Consider the following 26994-nt stretch of genomic DNA (forward strand, 5'->3'; position numbering starts at 1 on the left):
CTGAAGTGGGTTGCCATTTCCTTCTCCAGGGGATCTTCCCGACCCAGGGATCGAACCCAGGTCTCCAGCATTGCAGGCAGACGCTTTACCATCTGAGCTACCAGGGAAGCCCATACACATACATATATGTAATATAGGTATTTCTGTACTTGTGTATACTGGTTCACCATGTTAAATTTATTTTTATTATTAGATATTAGATTGGGTATATTCATACATCTACAAATATACCTATTGGGTATATTCATACACCTACAAAATTCTTACCTAGGTAATTTTCATGAGATCGTTCATCCCTAATACTTCCATACAATAAGAAAATTAATATTGTCAAGAATCTTTCTAAAAGCTAAAGTCTAATGGAACTTAAGCATAATAGGCTCTTAAGTGTTTACTGAATAAACCAATGAAAGAATAAACAAATATAAGAATGTATAAACAGATTAGTATCTACATGAATACAACAAGCATATCCAAACCAGAAGGTTACATGAATTACTTCATGGGCCTGGGTAGCTCCCCTTGATTACTTTGAGCTGTATTTTCAACACTTTGTCAAAATAAAAAGCCAGTATCATTTTTCCATTATAAATAGCACACACATTAACAGAGACATTAACATTCACAGGCCAGAAAGGTATCTTTCTGGAGGTTGTGTCTACAGTTGAGCAAAACATCTACTGGAAACGGGAGAAACAGTTAAATAGCTGGGAAGTGTGTCTACACAGTATAAATCATCTTGCTGAAAGATGAGTATTTCTCCATAAACCAGCTATTTATCATTCTATAAGAAAGCACATGAATGAAAGAAAAGGACTTATTTTGAGTTAGGATATATGACACTTTCTGCACCATCTCCACCTAGGTCCATTGTGCGTTTAATTTCTCCTCGGCGCAGGTACCAAGAATTGTGGTGGTGGCTGAAATACAAACATGATTCACAAACACACAATGAATCCATCAAAAATTTACTCTGAACTAGGAGCTCTAGACAACACAAATATTGACCATTTAAGACCTGCTTTTTCCTACAAGACCCTTGGAGTCAAGTTAGGAAAATATACCTTAAAAAGAAATGCAAGTAGGAATATGGTCATATTCAAACAGTAATAATGGTTTGTGTTTATTTGGGGGGTGTTGTTTTAATCACTACTTGAGTAAAGATACAGAATTTTTCTCACACTTGCAGATGGGACAGTTGGGAGATATGCTCCAAATGTATGAGAGTCAAGAGTAAAAAGCTCTTAAAAGGCTGAAAATTGGCTGAAAGTAAATAATGCTAAATATAATAAAGAAAAAATGTAGTCTTACACTTAGTTCTAAAAAAGAAAAAACGATTGTACAAGAACAGGATGGTGGTCGTCCATCTTAACATTTCATGTTAAAAAAAGACTCAGTTTTCTTAGCTAACTATAATTTCCATAAGACTCAAAAGAAAGTACTTCTTGGGAGAAACAATAGAACATGAACAGAATTCATGGAAAAACAGATCCAGGATAAAGAACTCAATGCTCTTATTAAACATGCCACATTGCTTAAACAACTTAGATAGTCTGCAGACAGTATTTTTAAATGTTCAGTGATTAATCGAAACTCACCAACAGGAGCATAAGAATACTCTAGGTTGAAAGCACCAGGGGTAATTAACCCAGAAGTTATAAGATGTCCGGAGAACCAGGAAGACTTCAGGAGCTCTTGAAAGTAACATGAGAACTGCTTTTAAAGTATCAAAAGGACTTTTATGTGGGAGAAGACTCTATGCCCCTGTCTTATGGGGTTTCTTAAGGGAACTGGTCCCAATGGGTAAATGTAGCAGAGACAGAGTATTCAGTCCAATATAAACACAAAATCTTCCTAAAATTCAGAGCATGTAAGAAAAAAATATCCAGGGCTATATAAAATAAGTAAACCCAGTGGGTTTTACTTTATATCAGTGGGGGAACAGTAGAAGGATTACAGTGATGGATGTAAAACAGAATTAAACTGAATAATTAAGGTTCCTTCCTACACTAAGAGTCTTGGACTAGGGCAAGAGTCCCAGTGAGTTGGGAACCCAGGGAGTAATACAGCTTCATGAGGAAGGATGGCCAGAGCTGGGCCTTTAAAAATCAATTCTAAAATGCATTTCCTGGCCCCCTTCACCACTTTGTAATTTTCTGAAATCAGTATGTATCTAAAAATTATGTTTAAATGTGGGAATGAAATTGTTTCTTATTCCCCAAAAGCTGTTGTGAAATCAATGATGCGTCTTTACAACCAGTGGCTCTTAGAATCAAGAAAATACAGTAAATTGGAATTAAACTGTTAACAGAGGTAGCCTCTGGGTAGTGGGACTAAGAAACACTTTTATATTTTCTTTTTGTATAGTTTTTACTTTCTGCAGTAAAAAAAAAAAAAAACATATTACATGTGTAATGGGAAAAAACATTTTAAAAGAATGATTTAGAATTAGATCAGATTTTTATCTAGAAAAGTCCCACTGGTGAAAAATGAAAGTGGTGTTTAAATTATGACATTTCAGTGTTTCCCAGAGAATCTACATAGTTTTCATTCAGCCAAAGCATTTACTTTCGTAGACCGTGAAGAACAACCCATGGCCTCAAATCTAATTTCAACATCAATGACTGAAAAGTTGCCTTTATGTTACTACTCCTCAAACATACCCACATGTTAACATTTTAGTGGGCAATGTTCTACGACATTCTTTTATTTACTAAAGCAGTTAATCTAAGTTGTAAAACTAGAGCCCCGGGGGACTCAAAAAAGCCATTTTTGTTTTAAATAAGGAAAAAAATGCAACCCGTTAACAATTTTACTTTTCTGAACTGGATTATGCTCACAAAAGCTTTTCACTTTCGAGAAGGATGTATCTTGCCTTTACTGTAGCAATAATCTACTAAATGCTAACTCATTGACTTGATAGAATAATGGTACAGCCCGTACTTAATTTTCAGGCTGGGTGGGGTGGGAATAGGGTGGACATTTATTATTATATTCCACTCTGTGGGTTCATAAACTAGATTTTTTTTTAAATAAGCGTGTTCCTCTTCTTTAATATAATGTTAAAACCAGTATACATATAAAATCCTCCTCCCCCTACAGCATATAAATAAGTGTGGAGAATATTTGCTATGATCTTTAAAGTAGGATGTTCAAAGGAGGTGTAAGTTTGAAATATATAACTCTGAATGTACAATGTTCTTTCAATAAAGGCTGGGCAAGGGTCATAAAACTATAAAAAAAAATATCCTGCCCCTTTGGACTATAACAGCTAATCATTAGCCATCCATTCGTAATGTTTACCTTTTAGTGTGTTATTTTCACATTTTTCTTCATGGGGACTAACCATTAGTATCCCCCTAAGACTAACAAAAGTACATTCATTGCCTGCTGGCAAATGATTTCCGGCCCCAAAGCATTTACTGGTAGAAAAAGTTAAAGTATATCTAGGCTTATATTTCTATTATTCTTGGGCATTAGCAGGAACATAAATTTTTCTTCCCAAGAATTTCATTCTAAGTGGCTTCACATATGATGTTACGTAAAGATTCACACATACTATTCACATGTTCGTGAATCAAATTTAGGAAAATAGAAAGTTAAACTGTAGATGTCTCAGAAATCTTTTACTAAATGGACATATTTTAAACTCATTCTCTATTCAACCTCTCCTCCTCTCGCCTCCCCTCCCCACATACACACAAAGACTATCCCAAAGCCCCATTAACTCCCAAATTAATATTCTACTGCATTTTAAAAATGGGGCTTGTTTGCATTTAAACATGCCTATGTAAACAAGGTGTTTGAAGGAGATTTTCTTCTTCAGAGTATTCAAGAGCTGGAGTGAAGCTATTTAAAGAATGGAGTATTCAATTCCTTAGGCCAGATGCTAGTATAAATATGAAACTATGTTCACACTGCAGATGAAACTATTTTTAGTCGGTGCATTTTGAAGAGCACTATTCAGTTAGGCATTGTAGAGTGGGCTTTCAGTAAGCTACAAACAGAATCTAGAGGTTTTTTTGCCCCCGTGTTAACACCCTGACACTGGGGCTTATGGGGGGGTGGTGGTGGTGGTTGCCCCGCTGGTACACACCAGGGCAGCCTCACCAGACCAAAATACCAAAGACTTTCATGCAAATCAGTAAACAGCCACTGCCCCCAACCCCTCTCTTCTGTGCTCCCTGACACCTCTCCTATATCCCTGGATCTTTCCTTAGGAGATCTACCCCTTCCCACTCCCCAGTCACTGCAGAGTTCATTCCTGGCCAGTCCAGGGGTCCTGGTTTCTCCCCCAGCCCTGAGGTGCATGTCCACTTTGCCTGATGCCTGCATCAGTCCTGCTGCTGCTGCTGCTGCTAAGTCGCTTCAGTCGTGTCCAACTCTGTGCAACCCCATAGACGGCAGCCCACCAGGCTCCCCATCCCTGGGATTCTCCAGGCAAGAACACTGGAGTGGGTTGCCATTGCCTTCTCCAATGCATGAAAGTGAAAAGTGAAAGTGAAGTCACTCAGTCGTGTCCAACTCTTCGCAACCCCATGGACTGCAGCCCACCAGGCTCCTCTGTCCATGGGATTCTCCAGGCAAGAGTACTGGAGTGGGGTGCCATTGGCTTCTCCGTGCATCAGTCCTGCATAGTTGTTAATGTGCTGATTTCCACTGTTCACTCTAATTATCCTGTCAGTTGCACTGTTATTCAATTCCAGACTTCAAAATCAAAAAAGGTGCAAATCTACAAAGGGAACTGAGGACCACAGAAATGTGCAAACATAAAGATACTCTGGGCAGAGCCTGGCCATGTTTTTCACACCAGGCACATGTGTCCCTGTGTATAAACTCGGTCAACTGACGGTTGCTAATGACACCAGTGTAGGTGTGTAATCTGAACAGGTCAGGTCTTTCCCAGTGCCTTGCACATACTAGACACAAATCCAATAGACACGCACAGAAGGAGCTCAAGAAAAGCTGCAGTCAAGGATGATCAGAGTCTCCTGAACCTGGGATACGGGTACAGAAACCAAGGGTGCAACTGAGATGCAGCAAGCAATGCTCAGCGTCCACCAGTACGGGGCACGCATCATTTCCCCTGGAACTTTCTGGGGGGCTGATGGACTTGACAATGAATTGTCTTGCTTCTTGCTCGAATATAAGCTGCTCTGCCAGGCCAGTCCTGCCGAGCAGTGACACTGCCTTGTACCTCAGCTGTTGGGCTGGATCTTCAACCAATTTGCTGCCATAATGTCACCAGGCTGTGGTTCTGGGCACAGCCCAGCTATCCTGTCCCTGTGACAGGCTGCCGTTCCTGTGGCTGTGAGTGAAGCCAGGAGGCAGGGGTGGCTTGGTACCCCTTTCCACATCTCTGCAGACTGCCAGGTAACAACAAGGCAGGGAAACAAAGTCCAGGGCTAGAATGATGAATGCTTTACTTTCTAGAATCTGAAAGAGGAGATAAACCAGTCAAGTAGCTGAGAGGCCTAGGGCCTTTCTGCTGTTGTCTTTTTTCACGTACACAAACCTTACTCAAAGGAAAGGACCCAGAAATGAGGGAATGTAAGAGAGGGACGGGCCAAGACGGAGCATTATATTTTTCTTTAAGTATTGGGTTGGCCAAAAAACCTTGTTCAGGTTTTTCCGTAACCTCTTATGGAAAAGCCTGAATGAACTTTCTGACCAACCCAAATATATTCTGTTTGTTAAAAGATTAATGCATTATACAAAACAAAGGCTTAATCTCCTCTCAATAGTCAGATACTCCCATTGGCCCTAATGAAAAAGAGTTGCACATTTTTTGATAAAATATCAGCTGCTATTCCCCTCACCCCTAATTAAGGGAAAAAAAAAAAAAAACTGTGGTGCTGAGAACATGGCTTTAAATATTTCTCAAGGCTCTACTAACACTAGAAACCACTGGAGCTTCCTCCATGGTTTACTATATCACCAAATCCCTGCTATGCATTTACAGCCTGGTAAGTCCTAATTACCATTTACTCTAAGATCATAAATGTTTTTTGGTGTCTTAAATGGACAACTAATATTACTGGTCAATGGACTGAGGTGCTGCTCATGTGATGGTAAAATTTATTCTCGCCCAAACTCCAGGAGCTCATTTGGGAGATATTTTATGCTACTATTCTTTCGGTGATTCATTTACCTTTAGTAATATTTGTATTCAGAACTGTGCTGTTTACAGCCAACAGCACCGTGCTTGGCTGAATTATCTTTTTCTTTCACAGCATAACAGAGACGAGCACATCAAATTGAGGATGGTCTTCAGATGGTCTTCAGGACACTGTTGGAATCAGACTGTCTGGTGAACACATCCAGAGCGGTTTCTCAAACCACATGAAATGTTCTGACTGCAACATGTTTATCGGGTCATTAACAAGCATCCTAGAATGTGCGGTGCATATTTAAATGATTAGGCTCGTGCATGATGAGCCTGTTTCCAATGGTGCTTTAACTTTTATCAATTATGCAACACAACACAGACGCATGGCTTCACCTTTGTTTTTGTGTGTGCCACTGCAGTGCACTTCCTTTTAGAGCAGTGTTTATGTCCTTTTGCTTAGCTTAAACCTAAGGCTAGGGCAGGTTGTTCTAATCTAGACAACCTGAAGGATTTTATCTAAGCCAATCCAACTTTGGCTTGACAAATTTCTAAAGAAGCTAGTTTCACCCAGGGCTCAGATGTGCCAGGTTACTCCATCACTGTGTTGGGCCAGTTGGCAGTAATCCCAATTGCCCTTTTCCTCACACGACTGGAATCTGTGTTCAGACACTGCCGAGCGTTGAGATTCTTGAGTCCTCACCCCCAAAGAGGAGATGAGTATGAAACCAATCATGTGGTCTAGGCATCTCAAAGGTAAGAGTCAAGTCTTTATTCTATTGTTCTTACAGTATTTAATCTATTTTGCTTAATTAACTCTGTAACGGACAGACAAAAGGGGCAGGTGCACGGTGGGTTATTTTCAGACTTCACATCTGTGTGGCAGTTATACTTCTGGGCCTATAGGTTAATTCAGTGCAACTGGTTCTAACCCTTCCCAGCCTGCTGTTGACATGAGGCTTGCCACAGTCCGGGCAGGTCTCACTGCTATCAATAACCTAGGCTGGGCTGTTGCCCAAGAGAAAAGCCTCAAAGGAAATGACTTAAGTGTGGTATACTCTAGGAGTACCCAAGTCAATTTTAAGTTGATACACGGATAAACTTTTTTTTAAAATTTTGACAATTATGTATTTATCTTCACTGTTATTTATAGCAAGTGATATAAATTTTCCATTTGCATAGTGACATAAAATTTCCTATTATAGTTGTTTAAGTTAAAAAAAGGCAAAGAAGAAAATATTAATAATAAAACAGCGATTTATCGAAATGGCAAAAATGTTGACATTGGTTTACAAATGGCTAAAGTCAAGGATATCCTAAGTTAAGGCCTAAGACTTTAGTAATGCTACCATTTATCAAGTGCTTTATTGCACCAGACATTGTCTTAAGCACCTGGAATTCAATGCATGATTAAATCCTACAACATCTCTGTGAGGTAGGAATTATTATACAGATTTTTTAAAATTGGCAATCCAGGGTTCAAGTTCAGGTCTGCCAGACTTCTACCATTACATTATGCTGCCTCCAAGTATAAGATTTAAAGCCTCGTCATGCATCCATTCATCCAATGTATGTATTGAGCACCTACTACATGCCAGACGACATCCTAGATTAAAATCTGGGGTGAGGGAGGGACCCTTATTCTCTTTCCTATAAGTAGTAGCAGATGGCATATGGGAGTCTTGATCAGGATAAAAAAGAAAATGCTTATCTTGGGCTTCCACTCATGCTCTCTGAAAACAGACCAAATTTAGACCCATAAACAATACGTAGAGCTCCATTAGTAAAACCCCAAATGCTATTATTTTACAAATATTTAGAATACCGAGCATGAGATTGATTCGTGTAATAAACAAACTGCTATTAGAAGGGGCCACTGAGGACCTCCCTGGTGGTCCAGTGATTAAGACTCTGCTTTCCCAATACAGGGGGTATGGGTTCGATCCTTGGTCGAGGAACTAATATCCCACATGCCACATGGTCAAAAAACATGACAATTAGGTCAATGTGACAAAACAGCTTTCAGAGTTGGCAGGCCTCATTTTATGAAAACCTGATATATAAAAATTAAGCCATAGGGAATATATTTACATTACAACAGGGGGCTCTACTTCACCAAAAGGAGTTTTCAGAGGGCTTCCTAAAGAGGAAGTAACTTCTAAAGTTATAACATGTATACAGCCTATCTTGATTAACCAGACAGCACCAAATACAAATTATCCAGTGCCCATTCCTGCTGTCAAAATTAGTAGTTTGAAAATAGAAAAAATATACAACACGAGAGAAACATGTTCTTGTCACACATGCATGAGAACCAGAAATCCTCATTTCCGAAAACAGAATCTCATCAACCTTGTGGATGGACACATAATCATTTTCATTTTTCTTCACAGCACAATGAGTCAATACTCTTTAAAGGGAATCAACCAGCAGTCTTTAACCAAGAGTTCAAAGACCAATTTTAGGAGGGGTCCCTCAGTGTCTTCAAATGTCATATCAATTTTGTGGATGTATTTTCTCAGTGGAGAGTCCATAGTGTTCTCCAAATTCTCAAAGTCATCTATGCCAAACACCCAAAGATTAATTAGCCCTATCAGAAACAGGCGAATCCAACTACCTTTCCTCCCTGCCACATACACACAGACTTGAAGGAAAATGCAATAAACAAACCTTGGTGGTAATCCCCAGTGGGTGGTATTTTGGGCAGAGGGATAAGTGATAGGCATTGAAAATGTATTTCCTAACTTTTTTTTTTTTAAATCATCGTAGACTCCTTTCAGAATTAGATGAATGTTATGAATGGGCTCCCAAGAAATTGTGTTTATATTCAGAAATCTGCATGAAGACTTAGGGGTGGAGGCATTCCCACAAAAATTTATCCATCATTTCTTAATAAGTGTTCATGACTCGGATGATTCCCCAGCAGAATATATAAATATCTGACTTACAGCCTAAGCTATGGGTTTTGGGTTGTGGCAGTGGGGCAGTGGCTAGGGGCAGCTGATGACCATCAGTAAACCTCTTGGCAAACCATGAATCTGCTATCTAGAGTGTAGAGTCTATGCCCTCCCTATCTTCACTCCTAGAACGGATTTGACAGGGAAAGTTTTACTCAGCTAGAAAGCTCTGCCCAGGGTAAATTCTCAGATTTTGTAAGATCCACTCTAACACTGCTTTTGGGAGAAATTGTTTTCTCTGAATTGATTTGATTAACCACATTAGCACCACTTGCAACCAAGAATAATGTAATCAGGCAGAAAGTTGACATTTTCATACAGAAGTTTTATCATCTGCCATCTAAAATTGCTAACGTTTCCCCTTAGCTTGTGTGTAATACAAGCTAAGAATATGCTATGAAAATATTGCTTTGATGAATCAAGGACACCCAATGAGAGGATAAAGACTTAATACTGAGTTTCAACTGGTATTTCTTTATCACCAGTGCATGCGTTTCATTGGTAGACATGAAAAGTCTCCATAGTTATGAAACAAATGAAACTGTAAATCCAAACAAATCAAAAAAGAGCCTTAAGCTTAATTATCTTCCCTTCAACATCTCAGAACATTTTCTAGGTGAAGTGCTAAAGCTCTGGCAAAATATTAGGAATTTCAGTGAGGGATATATACAACATGCATTTCTTCTGCTAACCAGATAGGCCTGATATGAACCGCGAGGTATTTGCCAGAGATAATGAAAGACCAGCATTTAACATCAAGCGCGGAAATTTTATCTAGAAAGCCAACTTTGCACCAAATCCAAGTTCCTAGAGGGATAAGTAGGCACTTCAAAAAGAAAATCTAAGCTGAAGAAGACCACTATAGTCTTCAAGTCTAATAACATCTCAGAAGAACAGAGATCACATGGGATGGGAATCTCCTCACTTACTCAACAATCACACATGAGACTACAATCAAAGGAATGGGCATCATCAGCCCTGCTCTTTAAGCACTGACAAGTTTGCTCACATGCAAGACCCACTCAGGAACCTTTTCCATGCTCCCAGTCCTCTCTGTTTACACTTTCATCTATGCGGTGGCTAAATACAATCTTGTAACCTCGTTGTGCCTGTCCACCCCAACTACACCATGAGTTCCTAAGGGCAGAGATGGGATCTCTTGCAACTTCATCTTCCTCCTGCAGCAAATATAGTGCCCTGGCTTTCTTAAGCACTCAGCGGATACAACGGTGATGCTACTACGTAAATTCCCTACATACGAATGAGCTCCATTCTGAGAGCGTGTTCGTTAATTCAAAGTTAGCCTAGCTAACCTCGCAGTACCAGCTACGTCATTGCTGCTTTTGCGCTTGCTTCCTGACATCCTGGGCTTGAAATACAGATACTGTACTCGAAACAGCATTGTTCAGTAAAGTCACAAAAGCACAACCCCCTGTAGAGGATGCGCACACACTGCAATGTATGCCCGAGATACACTTTAAAATAAAAGATTTGGCAAAATATCACAGCCATCCAAATCTCTCTACATCAGTTCAGTTCAGTTCAGTCACTCAGTCGTGTCCGACTCATTGCGACCTCATGAATCGCAGCATGCCAGGCCTCCCTGTCCATCACCAACTCCCAGAGTTCACTCAGACTCACGTCCATTGAGTCGGTGATGCCATCCAGCCATCTCATCCTCTGTCATCCCCTTTTCTCCTGCCCCCAATCCTTCCCAGCATCAGAGTCTTTTCCAATGAGTCAACTCTTCGCATGAGGTGGCCTAAGTACTGGAATTTCAGCTTTAGCATCATTCCTTCCAAAGAAATCCCAGGGCTGATCTCCTTCAGAATGGCCTGGTTGGATCTCCTTGAAGTCCAAGGGACTCTCAAGAGTCTTCTCCAACACCACAGTTCAAAAGCATCAATTCTTCAGCGCTCAGCCTTCTTCACAGTCCAACTCTCACATCCATACATGACCACAAGAAAAACCATAGCCTTGACTAGACGGACCTTTGTTGGCAAAGTAATGTCTCTGATTTTCAATATGCTATCTAGGTTGGTCATAACTTTCCTTCCAAGGAGTAAGCATCTTTTAATTTCATGGCTGCAGTCACCATCTGCGGTGATTTTGGAGCCCCCAAAAATAAAGTCTGACACTGTTTCCACTGTTTCCCCATCTATTTCCCATGAAGTGATGGGACCGGATGCCATGATCTTTCTTTTCTGAATGTTGAGCTTTAAGCCAACATTAATCTCTAGATCAGCACTGTCCAATACAAATATAATGTGCACCATTTATATCTAAAAGTTTCCTAAAGTTTTCAGTACTCACATTAAAAATAAAAAAATGTAAATTACAATACTATTTTATTTAACCCAACATGTCAAAATATTATTTCAACAGGTGATCAATATAAATTTATTAATGAGATATTTTTTATGCTAAGTTTTTGAAACCTGGTATGTATTTTACACTTATAGCATATCTAACTTGCATGCTAAATATTCAAAGTGATATAGTCCTACCAAAGCAATAAAGTTATGTTTAACAAAGAAAATTTTACACTGCTTTAGTTTTTAATTTCAAACTGAAATTAATTTAAAAACTCAGTTCCTCTGTTGTAGTAGTCACATCAAGGGCTCAATAGCTGTATGTGATTAGTGCCTACCATGTTGCACAGCACAGTTCTAGGCTACGTAACAGTAGCTGACAAAGCAACTTGCAAAATAAAGTACACAGAGTAAGATCTTATATTTAAAGCAAAACAATTTACACACACACAAACAGGTAACTAGAGGAGTAACTACTGATCATTAGCAGTGTGTTAATTCTGGGAGGAATGGTAAAGAAGTACTTTTAGGTTTAAATTTTTTGTATAAAAAGTAAAATTAAGAGGGAAAAACAGATTGAAGTATCTCCTTTTCTTTAAATAGAAGACATAGTTACACACTGAGAGTGAGACAACTTAGATATCTTTAGATAAGGGCTACTAGAAAGGTAGCCAAACCAGCAGGCGCTGTATAAGGAATGTAGATCGAGGGTGTTTGTGTTTGACCTGGAGAATGGAAAATCGGAGATATGAGCAGTTATTTTCAAATATTTGAAATGCTATTAAGAAAACAAAAATTTGATTTGTTCTCTGTTGTCTCAGAGAACAGCACCAAAGACAACAGAATATCCTTAATATAATCGCTTGTATGATAAACCATGCATTTCTAATTTAATTCATCAAAAGAAAGAATTTCTAGCACAGAGACAGATAAAAGATGGAATGGAACTGTAAAGTCATGAGTTTCCTCAATCACTGAAAATATTAAAAAGTCAACTAATTTCTGCAGAGACATTTAAGAAGTATTAAGTGCAGAAAAGAGGTCATAACTAGAATTCTGTAACTAGATTATCAATCCTGATATTTTATTATTGTGTGAGATTTACCATTATCCAAAGGGCATGTGTGAAATATTACAAATGTTCACCCAACATTCAATTTTCTTCTCCTTCCAAGAATGCTGTATGATTACATAGCCTCACTTCTCAAAAGTAAAACATGACCAAGGAATTAATCACTTTGTTGATTAATGAAATGTGAGTAGAAGCCTGATACTGCATGTTTCTATATTTAGGTTGCAACTGTCCACTCTACTTTCTTGGGGAAGAAAATAACATTTCTTAAGGTTTACTTTTCTAAAGGAAAGAGGAAAGAACACTGATGTTCTTGAATTGACTAAACACTCCCCCATATGTAATCTAATCTAATCTTCCCCAGTTCCCTGAGATAGGTATTAACTGTTTTACAGATGAGCGATCAAAGCAGAATTAAAAATGTTAGGGTCATACAGCTTACAGAGCAAGGATTTGAATTCAAGTCTGTCTTATTTCAAAGTTCATGCCACAGAGGTTTAGTACAGTGGTCAGCAAGAAGCCGCCTGGGAATGGTAGTTCCTGTGTTTGCTCATTCTTCTAAATCTTTTATTGAAAACATTAATACAAAACAATGGAAACTAAATGAGTACTTTTAATGTAAAAAAAAAAAAGAAAGCAAGCCACACAGAGGCTGCACATGTGAAAGCCTATATTTACACACAGCCATCACGTGATAGGTAATTAGCCAGGTAACTATAGGTTTTTCTCTGCTAGAAAAGTATATGTTTCATCATGCTTTGAAATCTGCCTTATTATCAGCATTGCTGTGAAAACAATGTTTTATTCCTTATTGAGTAAATAGGCCAGGAATGGAACATTATTTTTGTAGAAACTAACAGAATACTTTTCTTTGTGAACCAAAGAAGTGGAATGGATGGTTGGAGGGTGGAAAATATCCTCCACCATGAAAATATCCTCCTCCATGAAAATATCCTCCTCCATCGTAATTAAGGGAGGTTAGGATTAAAACAGTACAATTGCCTAGAATAAGAAGTATTAGATATCTTACTAAAACCATTTCCTTAATAACCTGTCACCTAAAAAGGAAAAGACTGTAAACAAGCTGATGATTAGGGGAAAAAAAAAAAAAGGTAAGGCAGAGCAAGTCCAGTCTGGCTTTGTTTATTTCCCTGTATGTTTTTGACACTGCTATAATCCTGACACATGAAATAGATTCCCTTGAGGAGGAGAGGAATTAATAAATGCCAGTAATAATACGTAAAATGTCCACACACAAACTCCTACTACAACACTACCAAAAATCCCTAGGCTAGCAAGCCAGCTTTGAAAATGTTCGGAAGCTCTCAGTAAATTTCCTTGAGTCAGTCTATAGACATAATATGTGCAATCTGTGTGTGCTTAGTCATGGCCAACTCTTTGTGACCCCCATGGTGGACTGCAAATGAAGCCAAAAATAGAAATGAAATACTACAAGTACAGTCATCTCTTCTTGGTATCTGTGGGGGATTGGGTTCAGACACCCTCCCCCGTCCCCACCTCCCAGATACCAAAACCCAAGGATGCTAGTCTCTTATATTGAATGGTAGAATATTTGCACATAACCTACACACATCCTCCTTCATACAGTTGACCCTGGAACAATATGGGTTGGAACTGCATGGGTCCACTTACATAGCAATCCCAGGCTGGTTGGATCCATGGATATAAGGAACTAGGAAAATGGAGGAACTGCAGCGGAAGGCCAAGTATAAGTTATACTGAGAGTTTTGACTGCACAGAGGGTTAGCACCCTAACACCGGTGTGGTTCAAAGGTCATCCCTAGATTAGCTGTTACACTTAATACAATGTAAATGCTAAGTACACAGTTGCTGGAATGGGGCAAATTCAAGTTTCACTTTTTGGAAGTCTCTGAAGGTTTTTTCTTCTTCTTTTCTGAGTACTTGCCACCTGAGGTTGGTTGAATCCATGGATGTGGAACCCAAAGATGTGGAGGGCTAACTTTACATTGCTTCTCCTTCTAGGTACCAATAAGAAGCCCCTCCACTAGGGGGTGTCCTAGGAAGTGCCAGAGAAGAACTCAAGTCAACCACCAAATCCACACAGGTGTCCCCATCACTCAGAGAAGAGAACGCCAGAGATTTCAGAGAAGGTTGATCATAAACGTCGCATGTTTACTTAACCTACTAAATATAGCTTTGAAGTTAGAAAGCCTACAGGATAGTTAGGACTGTTACTGGGAAGATAAGGCAAACACATAACATACTACATTATATTGCTAGTTATAGCATAAGGTGCTCAAACAGGTGGTAGAGACACTAAGTGTGATAAGAGCTCCGTAAGCAGGGAAAATCCTTTGAGCTGGATGTTGAACAAAGGCTTCAGGGGCTTAAACTGAATCTTAATGAAAAGAGAGAATTCCTTCAGGTAAGAATTCTGGAAGGGGCATTCCAAGAATGAGTAAAGCATGAAACTTACTGGAGGGCTGGGGAGCAGGGGAGTGGGTGCATGTGGTTAAAAAGAAAGAAGACCAGGCAGTTAGACTAGTTAGGCTAAGGCAAGAGGTTTACATAAGCGATAGGAGATAAGAGAGAGATAGGCTCTCTTAACTTTCTGTGTGCACTTTGAGCTGGCAATTCTACCCCTACAAACGTATGAGGAAATAGTCATGGATGTGGGCAGAGTTACAAGAATTTCAGGGTTTGTGGGAAAACAGAAGCAACTGAAATGTCCAAACAGAAACACATCTACAATGAACGTTATGCAGGCAGAAAGAAACAGTGGAGACAGAGTGGTTCATAATATGGGGGCACGGTCATAATACACCTGTACAAATGTAAATGGGGGAGGGGCAGACATTTCATTTTTATAGGGAAAAAGACTATACATATTAATTCATACCTAAAAACACATTCATATAGATTAGAATATTGATATAAGAAATGCTAACAACAGTTACTTCCAAGTAGGAGGAAAAGCAGCAACGTATTTTTCTACACTTTGTTGTATAGCTTTTATCTTCTAATATGAACACGGATAATCCTGGCAATCAGAAAAACAACAACAATGAACAATAACAGTATTTAATACAAAAGAAGGACTTTCCTACTGGTCCAGTGTTAAGACTTTCAACTTTCAACGCAGGGAGTGTGGGTTCAGACCCTGGTTGGGGAGCTAAGATTCCACATGCCTTGGGGCCAAAAAACCAGAACATAAAGCAGGAACAGTGTTGTAACAAAGTCAATAAAGACTTTAAAAATTGTCCATATCAAAAACATGTGAAAAAAAATAAAAAAGAAAAAAAAATCTGGGGTTTGGGGCTGAATATTTCACTGGATGCTTGCCTACAACATTTGCATCTCATCCAGTAGGCATGAAGTTACAAAGAAAGGGAGACTAGAGGCTGAATGCCAGTATTTTTAAAGGGTCAGAAGTATAAAAGATGCTAGAAATGCTTTAAAAATTATTAGGTTGGTGAAAAAGTAATTACAGTTTTGCAATGTTGAAATCTGCCATTTGATACTGGAATACATTCTTAAATGCGGTTATGTCACACCTCATTTTAATGCACATCTCTTGCTTTATGATTTTTGCTAATGAATTATTACTTGCTGTGTATTTTCTATGTATTGTAGACCATAGAAATGATGTTTGACAAAAAGCAAATTCAAGCAGTTTTCTAAACCAAATTCAAAATGGGCCATAAAGCAGCAGAGACAACTCACAACATCAACAACACATTTGGCCCAGGAACTGCTAATGAACATACAGTGCAGTGATGGTTCAAGAAGTTTTGCAAAGGAGACGAGAACCTTGACAATAAGGAGCACAGTGGCCAGCCATCAGAAGTTGACAATGGCCAACTGAGAGGATCATCGAAGACTGCCCTCTTACAACTACACGAGAAGTTGCCAAAGAACTCAATGTCAACCATGTTATGTTGTCTGGCATTTGAAGTAAAGCAGAAAGGTAAAAAGGCTCAGTAAGTGGGTGTCTCGTGAGCTGACCACAAATCAAAAAAATTGTTGTTCTGAAGTGTTGTCTTATTCTATGCAACAACAACAAACCATTTCTCGATTGGATTGTGACATGCAACAAAAAGAGGATTTTATACAACTGGCAATGACCAACTCAGTGGTATGACTGAGGAGAAGCTCCCAAGCACTTCCCAAAGCCAAATTTGCACCAAAAAAGGGGTCATGGTCACTGTTGCATGATCTGCTGCCACTCTTGATCCACTACAGCTTTCTGAATCCCAACAAAACCACGACATCTGAGAAGTATGCTCAGTAAATCGATGAGATGCGCCGAAAACTACAATGTCTACAGCCAGCACTGGTCAACAGAAAGGGCCCAATTCTTCTCCACAACAACACCCAAACACACATCACACAACCAACGCTTCCAACGTTGAACAAATTGGTCTCCAAAGTTCCACCTCATCTACGATATTCACCTGACCTCTCCCCAGCTGAAGCATCCTGACAGCTTTCTGCAGGGAAAATGCTTCCACAACCAGCAGGAGACAGGGCATGCTTTCCAAGAGTCTGTCGAATCCTGAAGCGTGGAGTTTTACGCTACAGGAGTAAACAAACTTATTTCTCATTGGCAAACATGTGTTGATTGTAATGGTTCCTATTTTGATTCATAAAGATGTGTTTGAGTCTAGTTATCATGATTTAAAATTCAGACTGAAACCATAATTACTTCGGCACCAGCCTAATAAAAAGCAAGTGGAAAGCTCCAAAGAAAGAGAATTCAAGGCCAGGCACATCTCTGGGATTTTAGAGGGAAACAGAGAGGCCGTTGAACTCCAGCACGCTAGCTGAAAACACACAGGGCCAGGCAACTAGGAAAATTCCAAATCCACAGCACTGTTTTCTCGACCCCCACTGTGCGAAAAGCATTTTGTAAAGCCTCTGAAAACCCACTATTACTCCAATCTGTCCTAAATAAACATATTCATTAAAATGGGGGTAAAAGTTCAAACCTCAAATGTCCTCAGAAGTGACCTGTACAAACTACAGACTTAAACACACAATGTTAGAGGAGAAAAGAGGAGTGGGTCTTTGACATTTAGAAAAAATTACTGTTTTGCAATAAAATCTCACATTTAAAGTACTTGAAAAGACAAATGAGCAATTGGGAAGAATCAGCATCAATACTAAAGAGAATTAAGCCTAAATGTCCAAATCAAATACCTGTTCACAAAGCCCTCTGGAATAGCTCCATCAATTCACATGTTGGATGTATATACTAGTGGATTCCACGGTGATGCTATCATGGTAACAGCTATAATAATGACCTATAATCAGTAATCATGTAGTGGCCAAAGAGATGAGAGGTGGAATGCAAATGAAAGTATTTTAGAGTTACAATAAAAGAAAAGCACATTGCACTTCCAGCTCAAGGGGAATGTTGAATCAAACTTCATTTTTAAAGCACATTTGAGGCACAGTGTTGCACTGTTCAAGGGTGTTTGACAGGCCACGTGGATCAGTCAGTTTATTCTTCACAGTAGGCTCTTACCACCTGATGCAGATAGAAGTATTGCTCCAAATAGGCCAGTCTGTCTACAATACCAGATATTAACGAGTGTGCAAGAAGCCAAGTGCAATCTGCCTAAAAGATTTTCCAAAAGACCCCGGGTATGCAATCAGAAACTAAAGGTGGTGTATATATACATATACATAGCAAGGGACTCAGACCACAGCTGAATTTCTTTCATCTTTGGTAATCTTCCCATCAGACGGTGACTGCCACAGATACTTCACTGTGAAATTCACATTTCTATTAATGAGACTGAAACAAAAGTATGGGTTGGTTGCCTTCTCCATCATGGTCTTTTTTTATCATAGATATGGCCGTACACCAGAAAACAGAAAAAAAAAAAAAAAAAAAAAAGGCAAGAACTGCTAGAGTCCAGAAGGATGATAATGAACTAAACTAACACATACGATAATTTAGGGAAGACATGCTGGTCTTTTATCTTATTTGATCAGAACAGCTTAAACAAAGCTGGACTCCAAGCTGGTATTCAACTGTGGCTCTTTATTGAGGCAAATACACTACAAACCTACCCTAAATGCTACAATATTTAACTATAGGAATTACAGAAGCTTGAAAGGCAAGGCAGTGATACAGAGCCAGAACACCTTCTGCCATATTAGCTGATGATGGTGCTCATTAGATAATAGTCTACATTTAACACTACTGATTTTTTTTTTAAAGATAACTAAACTTCAGGAGGTATAAGGGGTTCAATAACATCTTTTCCCTCCTTTTTGCCCTGAGGAGTAAAAAGTCAAGGCCATACGACTTTAGGGAAGATATTCTAACAGTTTTGCCTGAGTCAGTTCTATCCAGAGGGTGCCAAGCCTGATGGATGTACCATGGCTTTCTTCCACTGGAAGCCTAGGGTTCTTAGCAGAGATGAGCTTGCAAAATGTAAGTGGGTAAGATGGTATAAAAGAACAACCAGAGTATGTCCTGATGAGTAATTAGGATGGGGAAGGATTCTGAGACCATATCCTGGTGAAAAATTGAAAAAAAAAGGGGGTGGTTATTTGGCTAAATAAAGAGAGGATTGAGGATGATATCAAGGAAAGGGGGAGGAAATACCAAGTGTACCAATGGCCAGTCTGACAATACTATGAAGAGCTCCTAACAAGCATGAGTTTCTTTGTTCAACTATTGTATCCAAGAGGTGAATGCTGATAACCTGAACACTAAAAATAGCACTGAAGTTGCAATTTCACTTTCTACTTCTGCCCCAACATCTCACACTCTAAAGTTTAGAACAAAGTCTTAAATTCTATAAACTTCTCTTCAGTTGACTATTCACCTTAAATCCATTATCAAAAGATATGAATCTGGTGTTCTAGAAAGCATTCATCACTCTAGGTGACACTAGAAGATCTGAAAGTCAATAAAAATTCCAAATGGAAGGGTCTTAACTTGAAATGAGCCTTCAGGAGGGTGGCAGTATGAATATCTAGACAGCAATATCAAGGACCAGCTGTCGACTGGCTCACATACAAATTTCACAGACTTCCCTTCCGGCAGATCTAGCCAAGATGGCTGAGTGCAGACAACATACATCATTGTTATTTATTCAAGACACTTTTTATATGTTCATTTTACCATTGTTTCAGGACAGTGTTCAACTCTTTGATTACATGATGAAGCTGAATTTTAACTTTGAAAGGAATGGAATAAACTCCCATCAATGTTCCCAGGCCCTTAGAAAATGGCTGGTCACTACATTGTTCTAAAGCTCTGAATGTCTTGGGGACAGACTCTTGGAAGTGTGAACTTGCTCCTGTCAGAGGTTCTTTGGGCTGTCACTTGACAATGAAATGAAGCAACCTTTTGAAGAAAAAGCCATGTTGGCACGTGGATGGCATGCCTCTCCTGTGTTTGTTGTGGAAGCATTAGATTGTTTAAAGAATGCATGGTTCATACAACAGTATTGTTGGAGGAGCCTGTGACAAAATCCTTTGGAAATTATCTTTACAAATTTTTGATAAGCTTCAAGTGTAATTGATTTCTATTTTGAACTCAAGGACACTGTAAAGGCTAATTTGTTTCAGTGAAGAGGCCCTTCTGTAGGGATTCCTCATGATATCCACAAACAGCATCATTCAACAATATATCATCCAAGAAATTTCCCAAGTTTCTATCTTAAGAAAAAAAAAATAGCCTGGTAGGTCAGCCATGGACGTTAAAATATAAACAACAAATACCCTCAGAAGACTGTTTAACATACAAACAAAATTTACATCTAGGAAGGAAGGAAGGATAAAAGAAAAGGGTTGTCTTAGTAAGAATCATGTCTTCAATCCTAAGAAGTTGATTAGATGTCTCTGGTGAAAAATACTTACTATGACAAACTGTTAGCACCTTAGCATGCTTCTTATTAGAGACATTTATACTGTTTTCTGCAACACAAGGCAAGAATCCTTCCCATAGCCAGCCACATCCTGGGAAGCAGCTTGACATATCAAACTCACAGTTAAGTTGAAACAACCGTTTGAAATAAAAAGCCTCCAGAAATTCCAGGCAAAGACTACAGTCAATTTCTAACTAAAAGTACTAGAGAAGATACCACACATCACTGGCCACTGTGGCCCAGCTTATTTAGACAGAATTTAAGAGGAAAAGTGTTATATAAAATATAAATACATGTTTTTACATAAACATATATATTTGTATCCTTTCTCCACATAGATATATATATAATATATACAAAGTGTGTGAGTATATATAAAATATATATAAGTAAAAGCAAGAACCTAAAGGATTTTAATAACAGTCTTCTATCAAGGCAGATAGTGAGAGCGTAAACCGTGCCCCAAATCACCAGAACATGAGATTAGGGATGTTCTTAGACAAATTAGCTAATATTATACCGCCTAACTCCCTTTGATATAGACCTCCTTCTCATAATAATAGGATGACGACAAAACCATCTCAGACTTCAGCTTCACAAATGCTTCCATAGACACTTTTTTCTCAGTCTATCTTCTCAAAAAACAAAGCACACACTATTACCCATTTCACACATGAGGGACCTGAAGTGTAAACACAGTGACTTGTGCCCTGAGTGCCATCTCCAGGGCAGGAAAAGCTAAGATTCTCCTGACCACCAAACCATGGCTCCTTTACCACCACCATGCTGTCTGTTCCCCACGGTACAGTAAACCTCCCAGCAGAAGAGACAGGGGAAGGTACTCTTTCTCAGTTTGATGGGACTTTAGAAACAGAAATTGAACTGAAGGAAGCCCCATCATTAAATTCAGCCATACCCACACCCACATCTTTTGGTCTCTTTTCCCAATTTCAGCTCAGATTCCCCTATCTTTTCCTTCTTTTTCTAGAGACACATTTGGAGATGAAACCATTCATAGCTGCCCATTCACAGACAATTTGTGGCAGCATAATTGACAATGAGTCTGCTGCTGCTGCAAAAAAAAGAAAATGCTGCTTTAATAACCTTGGCCTAAAATACATTCTGTTGTATGCCTCAAAGGGTTTCAATAAAAAGTCAACCTGTAGAGACATATTTTCTTGGCTTAAACAACAATCCAAAGCATATAAATGTAGTCCAACTATAATGACATATTTATAGGCCAATAAAGCTTACACTGCAGCTTTCATACTTCACTTAAAGGAACTCTGTAAGAAGCAGTGTTATATAAAATAATTTGATTTTTTTTTTCAAACTTTAGCCCAAGGAATAAAAAAAAATGCAAGTATGCTATGTTTAACTGATAGTGTTTATATTCCTTAGTTGCTTAAAGTTTCATAAAATGAAATAATTCTTCATTTGACTAGTTCCAACTGCCATACCAAATATGGGTATCAGGTCCACTTTATTACAAACGCTAAGTACTGTAATTCTAAAGACAAAAATAAATAACTAGAGGCTTGTATAGTGAACGATTTAATCAACCCGATTCTTCTGGAAAAACAGGTTCCTGTGTTCATTATGCTTATGAATAATACATTCCTTAACCCTTCTTTTTTAACATAGTTATTTTTTTCCTCCTTTTTCTATAAACTTCAGTATGAAACTGTCTGAAAGAAGGTAAAATATTTCACTGAGTAAAGTCACAATTTGAATTGGTTTCATATTGAACTTTCTTTGAAAAGGACAAAGAAGGGGGAAAGAGACGAATGTACTCGCACATCTCAGAAGTGTTTTTTTAAGATTATTACTTTCCACACCATCTAGATCTGCAGTTTAGTCATCATTTATGATCTTAAATAGTTTTTTTTTAAAAAAGCAAACATGACATCCGCAAATATTGTCCTTGAAGGGCAAGGGGATTAAAAAAATGAAAGAGTTGTGATTTGATGATTTGAGTCAGAGCAGTTATTGGAAGCTGCCATTTGGGGCAGAGTTTCTCTTTGTGGAGTATTAATTTGTTGGCAGAAACACATTTGTGAGAACATTCTTTTTTTTTTTTTAAACTATTCAGAGAGACAGGAAGTGACAAACTGGGATTAAAGGGAACTTAATTCTAACTAAACACTGAACAAGAAGAGTTCTATAATTAGCTTTTATATGGTAGAATCCCTTCTTTAAGAGTCAACTAAATTATTTTGTTATTATTGATATTTTAACATGGCAAAATAATTCAGTCAGAAAAATAACATATTGGAGTTTTACTTTATCCACGGAAAGGTGAGATCAGTCTATTCTTTCTTTACTTCTGCTAGGAAAAAAAAGAGGGAGGGGGTCTTAAGTAATCTCAGAGTTCATCTTCTTTTTCTGGTAAGAACAATGAGGAGCTGGAAGGGTTCTACAGAAGGAAAAACCTAATAAGTGTGTGAACTTCCATCAACAATGTGGTATTGGAAGTGGTTTCAGTGTGGCCAAGAGAAAGGGAGATAAGAAAACCACTGTGTAGAAAGAAAAGTGCAGACAACAAATATTTTGATGTTGCAGACAGAGAAAGGAAGAGGTTGAAGAGAAAGTTGTTGGGACAGGAATGTACACAGCAAAGGACACCCCCAATCTCCCCAGTATAAATCCTCATAATGTAAACTCGCAACCCTTAGATCAAGCAGATAATGAAAACTCATTACATTAAGGAAAGTTTTTGTTTCTCTTTCCACATTATTACAACACAGTGTGCATTCCAATTACAAAAGCTATTTGTCTCAAATTCCCCACAGTTCATACCAACTAAGTAGAATTTCAAGGCCCCAAATTCTATCCTTAAAGAGGTATTTTACATTAAAAAAAGAGAGAGAAAAATACACAGTGTTCCTTATTCTTCAGAGAGCTTTCCCAGTCAAATCTCCTGTTGCTTATTTTCCTTTCCTCTGCACTAATCATAGAGCTGTTTCCCAAATGAGACCACCCCCCACCCACCACCCAAAAAAAAAAAAAAATCAGTCATCTAGAGATCCTTTTATCAGGTCACATTCCTTGGCCTTGCCTCAATCTTACTGAATGAAGAATCTGGGAAAACTGGCCTCAGCAATCAGTATTATTTTAAAAATTTCTCTAAGTCTAACGAACAACAAGATTTAAAAACCACTAAGTACTTTGAATATGCATTATAAACCAATGTCTTCTGGAATCAATTATTAAAAAGTTACATTATGGACATTTTTAGAGTTCAGGAAGATCAAAACCTCTAAATGTCCTGATGAAATTAAGAAGTTGGGTTTCTTTTCATTCATTAATAAACTATCAATTTTAAATACAAAAACAGCTCTGCTATAAATACTCTTGTTTATATGCGTGACATCAAGCTTAACCATCTACACATCCTTTCGTCCCCCATGGGTTTCCTGTTTAGTTTTTTATTAGTAACAGTATAGTTCAGAACTTAAAAAAAAAACACAAACAAACAAAAGGAAGGTTTTAATGTTAAGAAAAACATAAGACAATAGCAATACAGCTTAGATCATATATTAGGCAAGTAACACAACAGCTGTATTATTCAGCATTACCACATGTCAGAAGGCTAGTCACATGTGTTCACAAAATTGTAACAGCCTATATAAGAAAATCAGTAAAAAAAAAAAAAAAAAGGAGGGGGGAAATTCTTTGGTTTTAAAATAAAAACCACTAGATTAATAATTTTCTCTAAATGTGCACATGACAACCAGGCCACCATGACCAAAATATTATTGTCTGACATCTAACAAAACATGCCAAGAAACTGTTGATTATTAAACTCAAACTGCAAGAAAATATTAATGCTATTCCCAAAATACAGCATAGCTCATCACAAACCAGAATCACACAAAAGACAAGTCAGTTACAGGTGTTATTCAGTCTCATTATGCCAATTAAAATAGTCTAAGTTTGTTGTAGTAGTTAAAATCTAGGTTAAAAGAAAAAACAGGAAGTTTTCACATTAACGCATAAAATAGGGCTATGAAAATCAGCACTGTGCTAGAATGAAAGAAAAAGATGCCTTAATATGTTAAAAGTGAAGTTCCTCTTTGCCTAAAGAGGAAATAACTGGTCTAAATCAGAGGTCAACAACATTGGTCTTGAGCAATGCTAGGAAAGTAAGTCAGTGAATGCCACTTGGGAGACACAAAAGAGAAAAAAAAAAAAACAGGAAAGGACACAAAAAATTCACTGGAGAAGACAGTGTTAAGAAAAAGCAACAGAATTAATTATAGAGCCCCTTCCATATACCAATATACACTTATCACTGGGTGTTACATCTCCCAATGACACTGAAAAGTGTCCACATTTTCCAGGCTTGGGGGTTAATTTGCCCAAGCCCACACAGCTAAGGAAGCAACAGAGTCAGGATTCAAACACTAAACAGAATAACGACTCTAAATCCCAATTTCTCCTTTAAAGCTGTAGTGGAATAGGGGAAGGAAGGAAAGAAAAAACCATATAGTTAATGGTGACCACTGAACACTAAAAACTCTTGGGGGACCTAGGCCAGGAGTTGCCAACCAGCGAAGGATCCTCTGCTCTGAGGTTGCTCCCTTGATCCACGTTAAGTAATTCATCTGTCTTCCTCGTTTTGCTTTCCCGACACAGTCCTAATAAATGTCATATTATCTACTCAGAACAAATATTTTAACTCTCCACTCATTCAATTTTAGGTCCCTCAATTAAGACTTAACGCCTTGATAGCAACTGAAAGTGAAAGTCGCTCAGTCGTGTCCGACTCTTCAAGACCCCATGGACTGTATAGTCCATGGAATTCTCCAGGCCAGAATCCTGGAGTGGGTAGCCTTTCCTTTCTCCAGGGGATCTTCCCAACCCAGGGGTCGAACCCAGGTCTCCCGCATTGCAGGCACATTCTTTACCAGCTGAGCCACAAGGGAAACCCAAGAATACTGGAGTGGGTACCTATCCCTTCTTCAGTGGATCTTCCTGACCCAGGAATCGAATCGTGGTCTCCTGCATTGCAGGCGGATTCTTTACCAACGAGCTATGAGCTACTGGAAGCTGCTAAAAGCCACGTGTTGTATTATCCATTTTCTAGCACAGGGCTCCACACATAGAAGGTCTTATGACCCAACAGGTAACATCCATTTCTTACACACCCAGTCATCTATCCATTCATATTCCCAGGTCCCTTTGAGATTAAAGAAATTACATATATATATGTACACGAGAGAAGGAAATGGCAACCCACTCCAGTGTTCTTGCCTGGAGAATCCCAGGGACAGAGGAGCCTGGTGGGCTGCCATCTATGGGGTCGCACAGAGTCGGACACGACTGAAGCGACTTAGCAGCATATATGTACACACACACACAAGGATATGAATGACAGTGTTTCCAGCAAAACCTACAATAAAAGAAGTGGTTACTGTACATGCCTACATGTTAGATTTAGAAGTACAAACGATAATTACCAAGGTCAGCCTTTTCCTTGAGAACGTCTTTGAAGTTGAGTCCACTGTTCAAGGTTGACTGCCGGTACTTCAGCAGAGCTTCCTTCTGTCCATTCCTTCCCAGGGACTCCGTTTTCACTGACCCAGCTTGGAGACCACATCTCCACTTGGAGAAATCAGAATGTACCCACTTGACCAGGTCTTCAAGCTTCACGATCACCTTTTCGGAAACAGCAATGACTTCATCCTACAAGAGGTAGTTGGGAGAGAACAACAGTATTGGTGGTTTTGAAGTAAAATAATACATTTTTCAATAAAGCCCATCTGAAATACCATTTGAGTGGTTTAATCTAATGCGAGAAGACAATGCGTTTTTTTTTTTTGGTGACAGAGGACCTTCAATAACTCACTTCATTTCAAAGGTTTTTCACTGCTTGTGGTCTAGCTGAGGAGTAGTTATAGGATTTTTTGTTATGTGCTTAGAATAAGTCCAAAAATTGGGCAGTAATTCTAATAGCTATCTTTAATGCTAGTTGCCAAAGCTCAGTCTCCCTTTTTGACCACTTGGGTGAAAGCTAATTTTTAGGTGCCATTAATTACAAAAGTAAAAAAGCAAGAAATAGATGACTAATGGTTAGCCTGTCTTTATATAAATGGTCTAAGTAAATCTGGGATTCTTGGAACTCTGACTCACCCCCAAATTCCTATGTTTATGGTACATTTTCCCTTGGCTTATACACAAATATTGAATTTAACTTTTGTCCTAAAATTAAATAAAACTGTGATGTAATCCCAAAAGAAATACTTCATAAATGTTATGTGCTTCCCACTGAAAGAAACTTACACATTCTCATGTTTCTTAAAAACTTTGTAAGTTGAGAAATGAACTGATTTTTTCTCTTAATACATATGGGGTAAGAAGCAAGAGGGTGGGTGAGGAGAAAGCCTTTGAATCTAAGAAAAGTAGTTGAAACTTGAGTTTCTCCTATGGATCATAAATTTGAATTTTAAGCATCTTTAATTGTTTCCAGGAAACAACCAACTTTTCTGACTCAGAATTAATCCAACAAGATATTTAATAGATATCCATTCATGGAGCAAAGGAGGGCCTCTCTTTCCCAAAGATACTTTGAAAAGGCTTAAGAAGATCATCTCCCTGGGTTTAAAGTTAGATTATTTGAAGCATTTGACATTTCAACTTGAACTGACTTCTTTCATTTCTTTTACTTCACGTT

The 26994-nt window shown here is 38.5% G+C and overlaps 1 protein-coding gene across 1 annotated transcript in view; it reads right to left on the reverse strand.

Annotated features, from left to right (window-relative positions):
- Window positions 1–26994, reverse strand: part of ARID5B (AT-rich interaction domain 5B) — a 192403-nt gene that overhangs the window by 133815 nt on the left and 31594 nt on the right. Inside the window, exon 3 of the mRNA XM_005896709.2 lies at window positions 25781–26006. Coding sequence (XP_005896771.1) covers window positions 25781–26006 — 226 coding nt within the window. The remainder of the gene's footprint in view (window positions 1–25780; window positions 26007–26994) is intronic.

Source organism: Bos mutus, chromosome 28 (assembly GCF_027580195.1).
Source record: "Bos mutus isolate GX-2022 chromosome 28, NWIPB_WYAK_1.1, whole genome shotgun sequence".
Lineage (NCBI taxonomy): Eukaryota > Metazoa > Chordata > Mammalia > Artiodactyla > Bovidae > Bos > Bos mutus.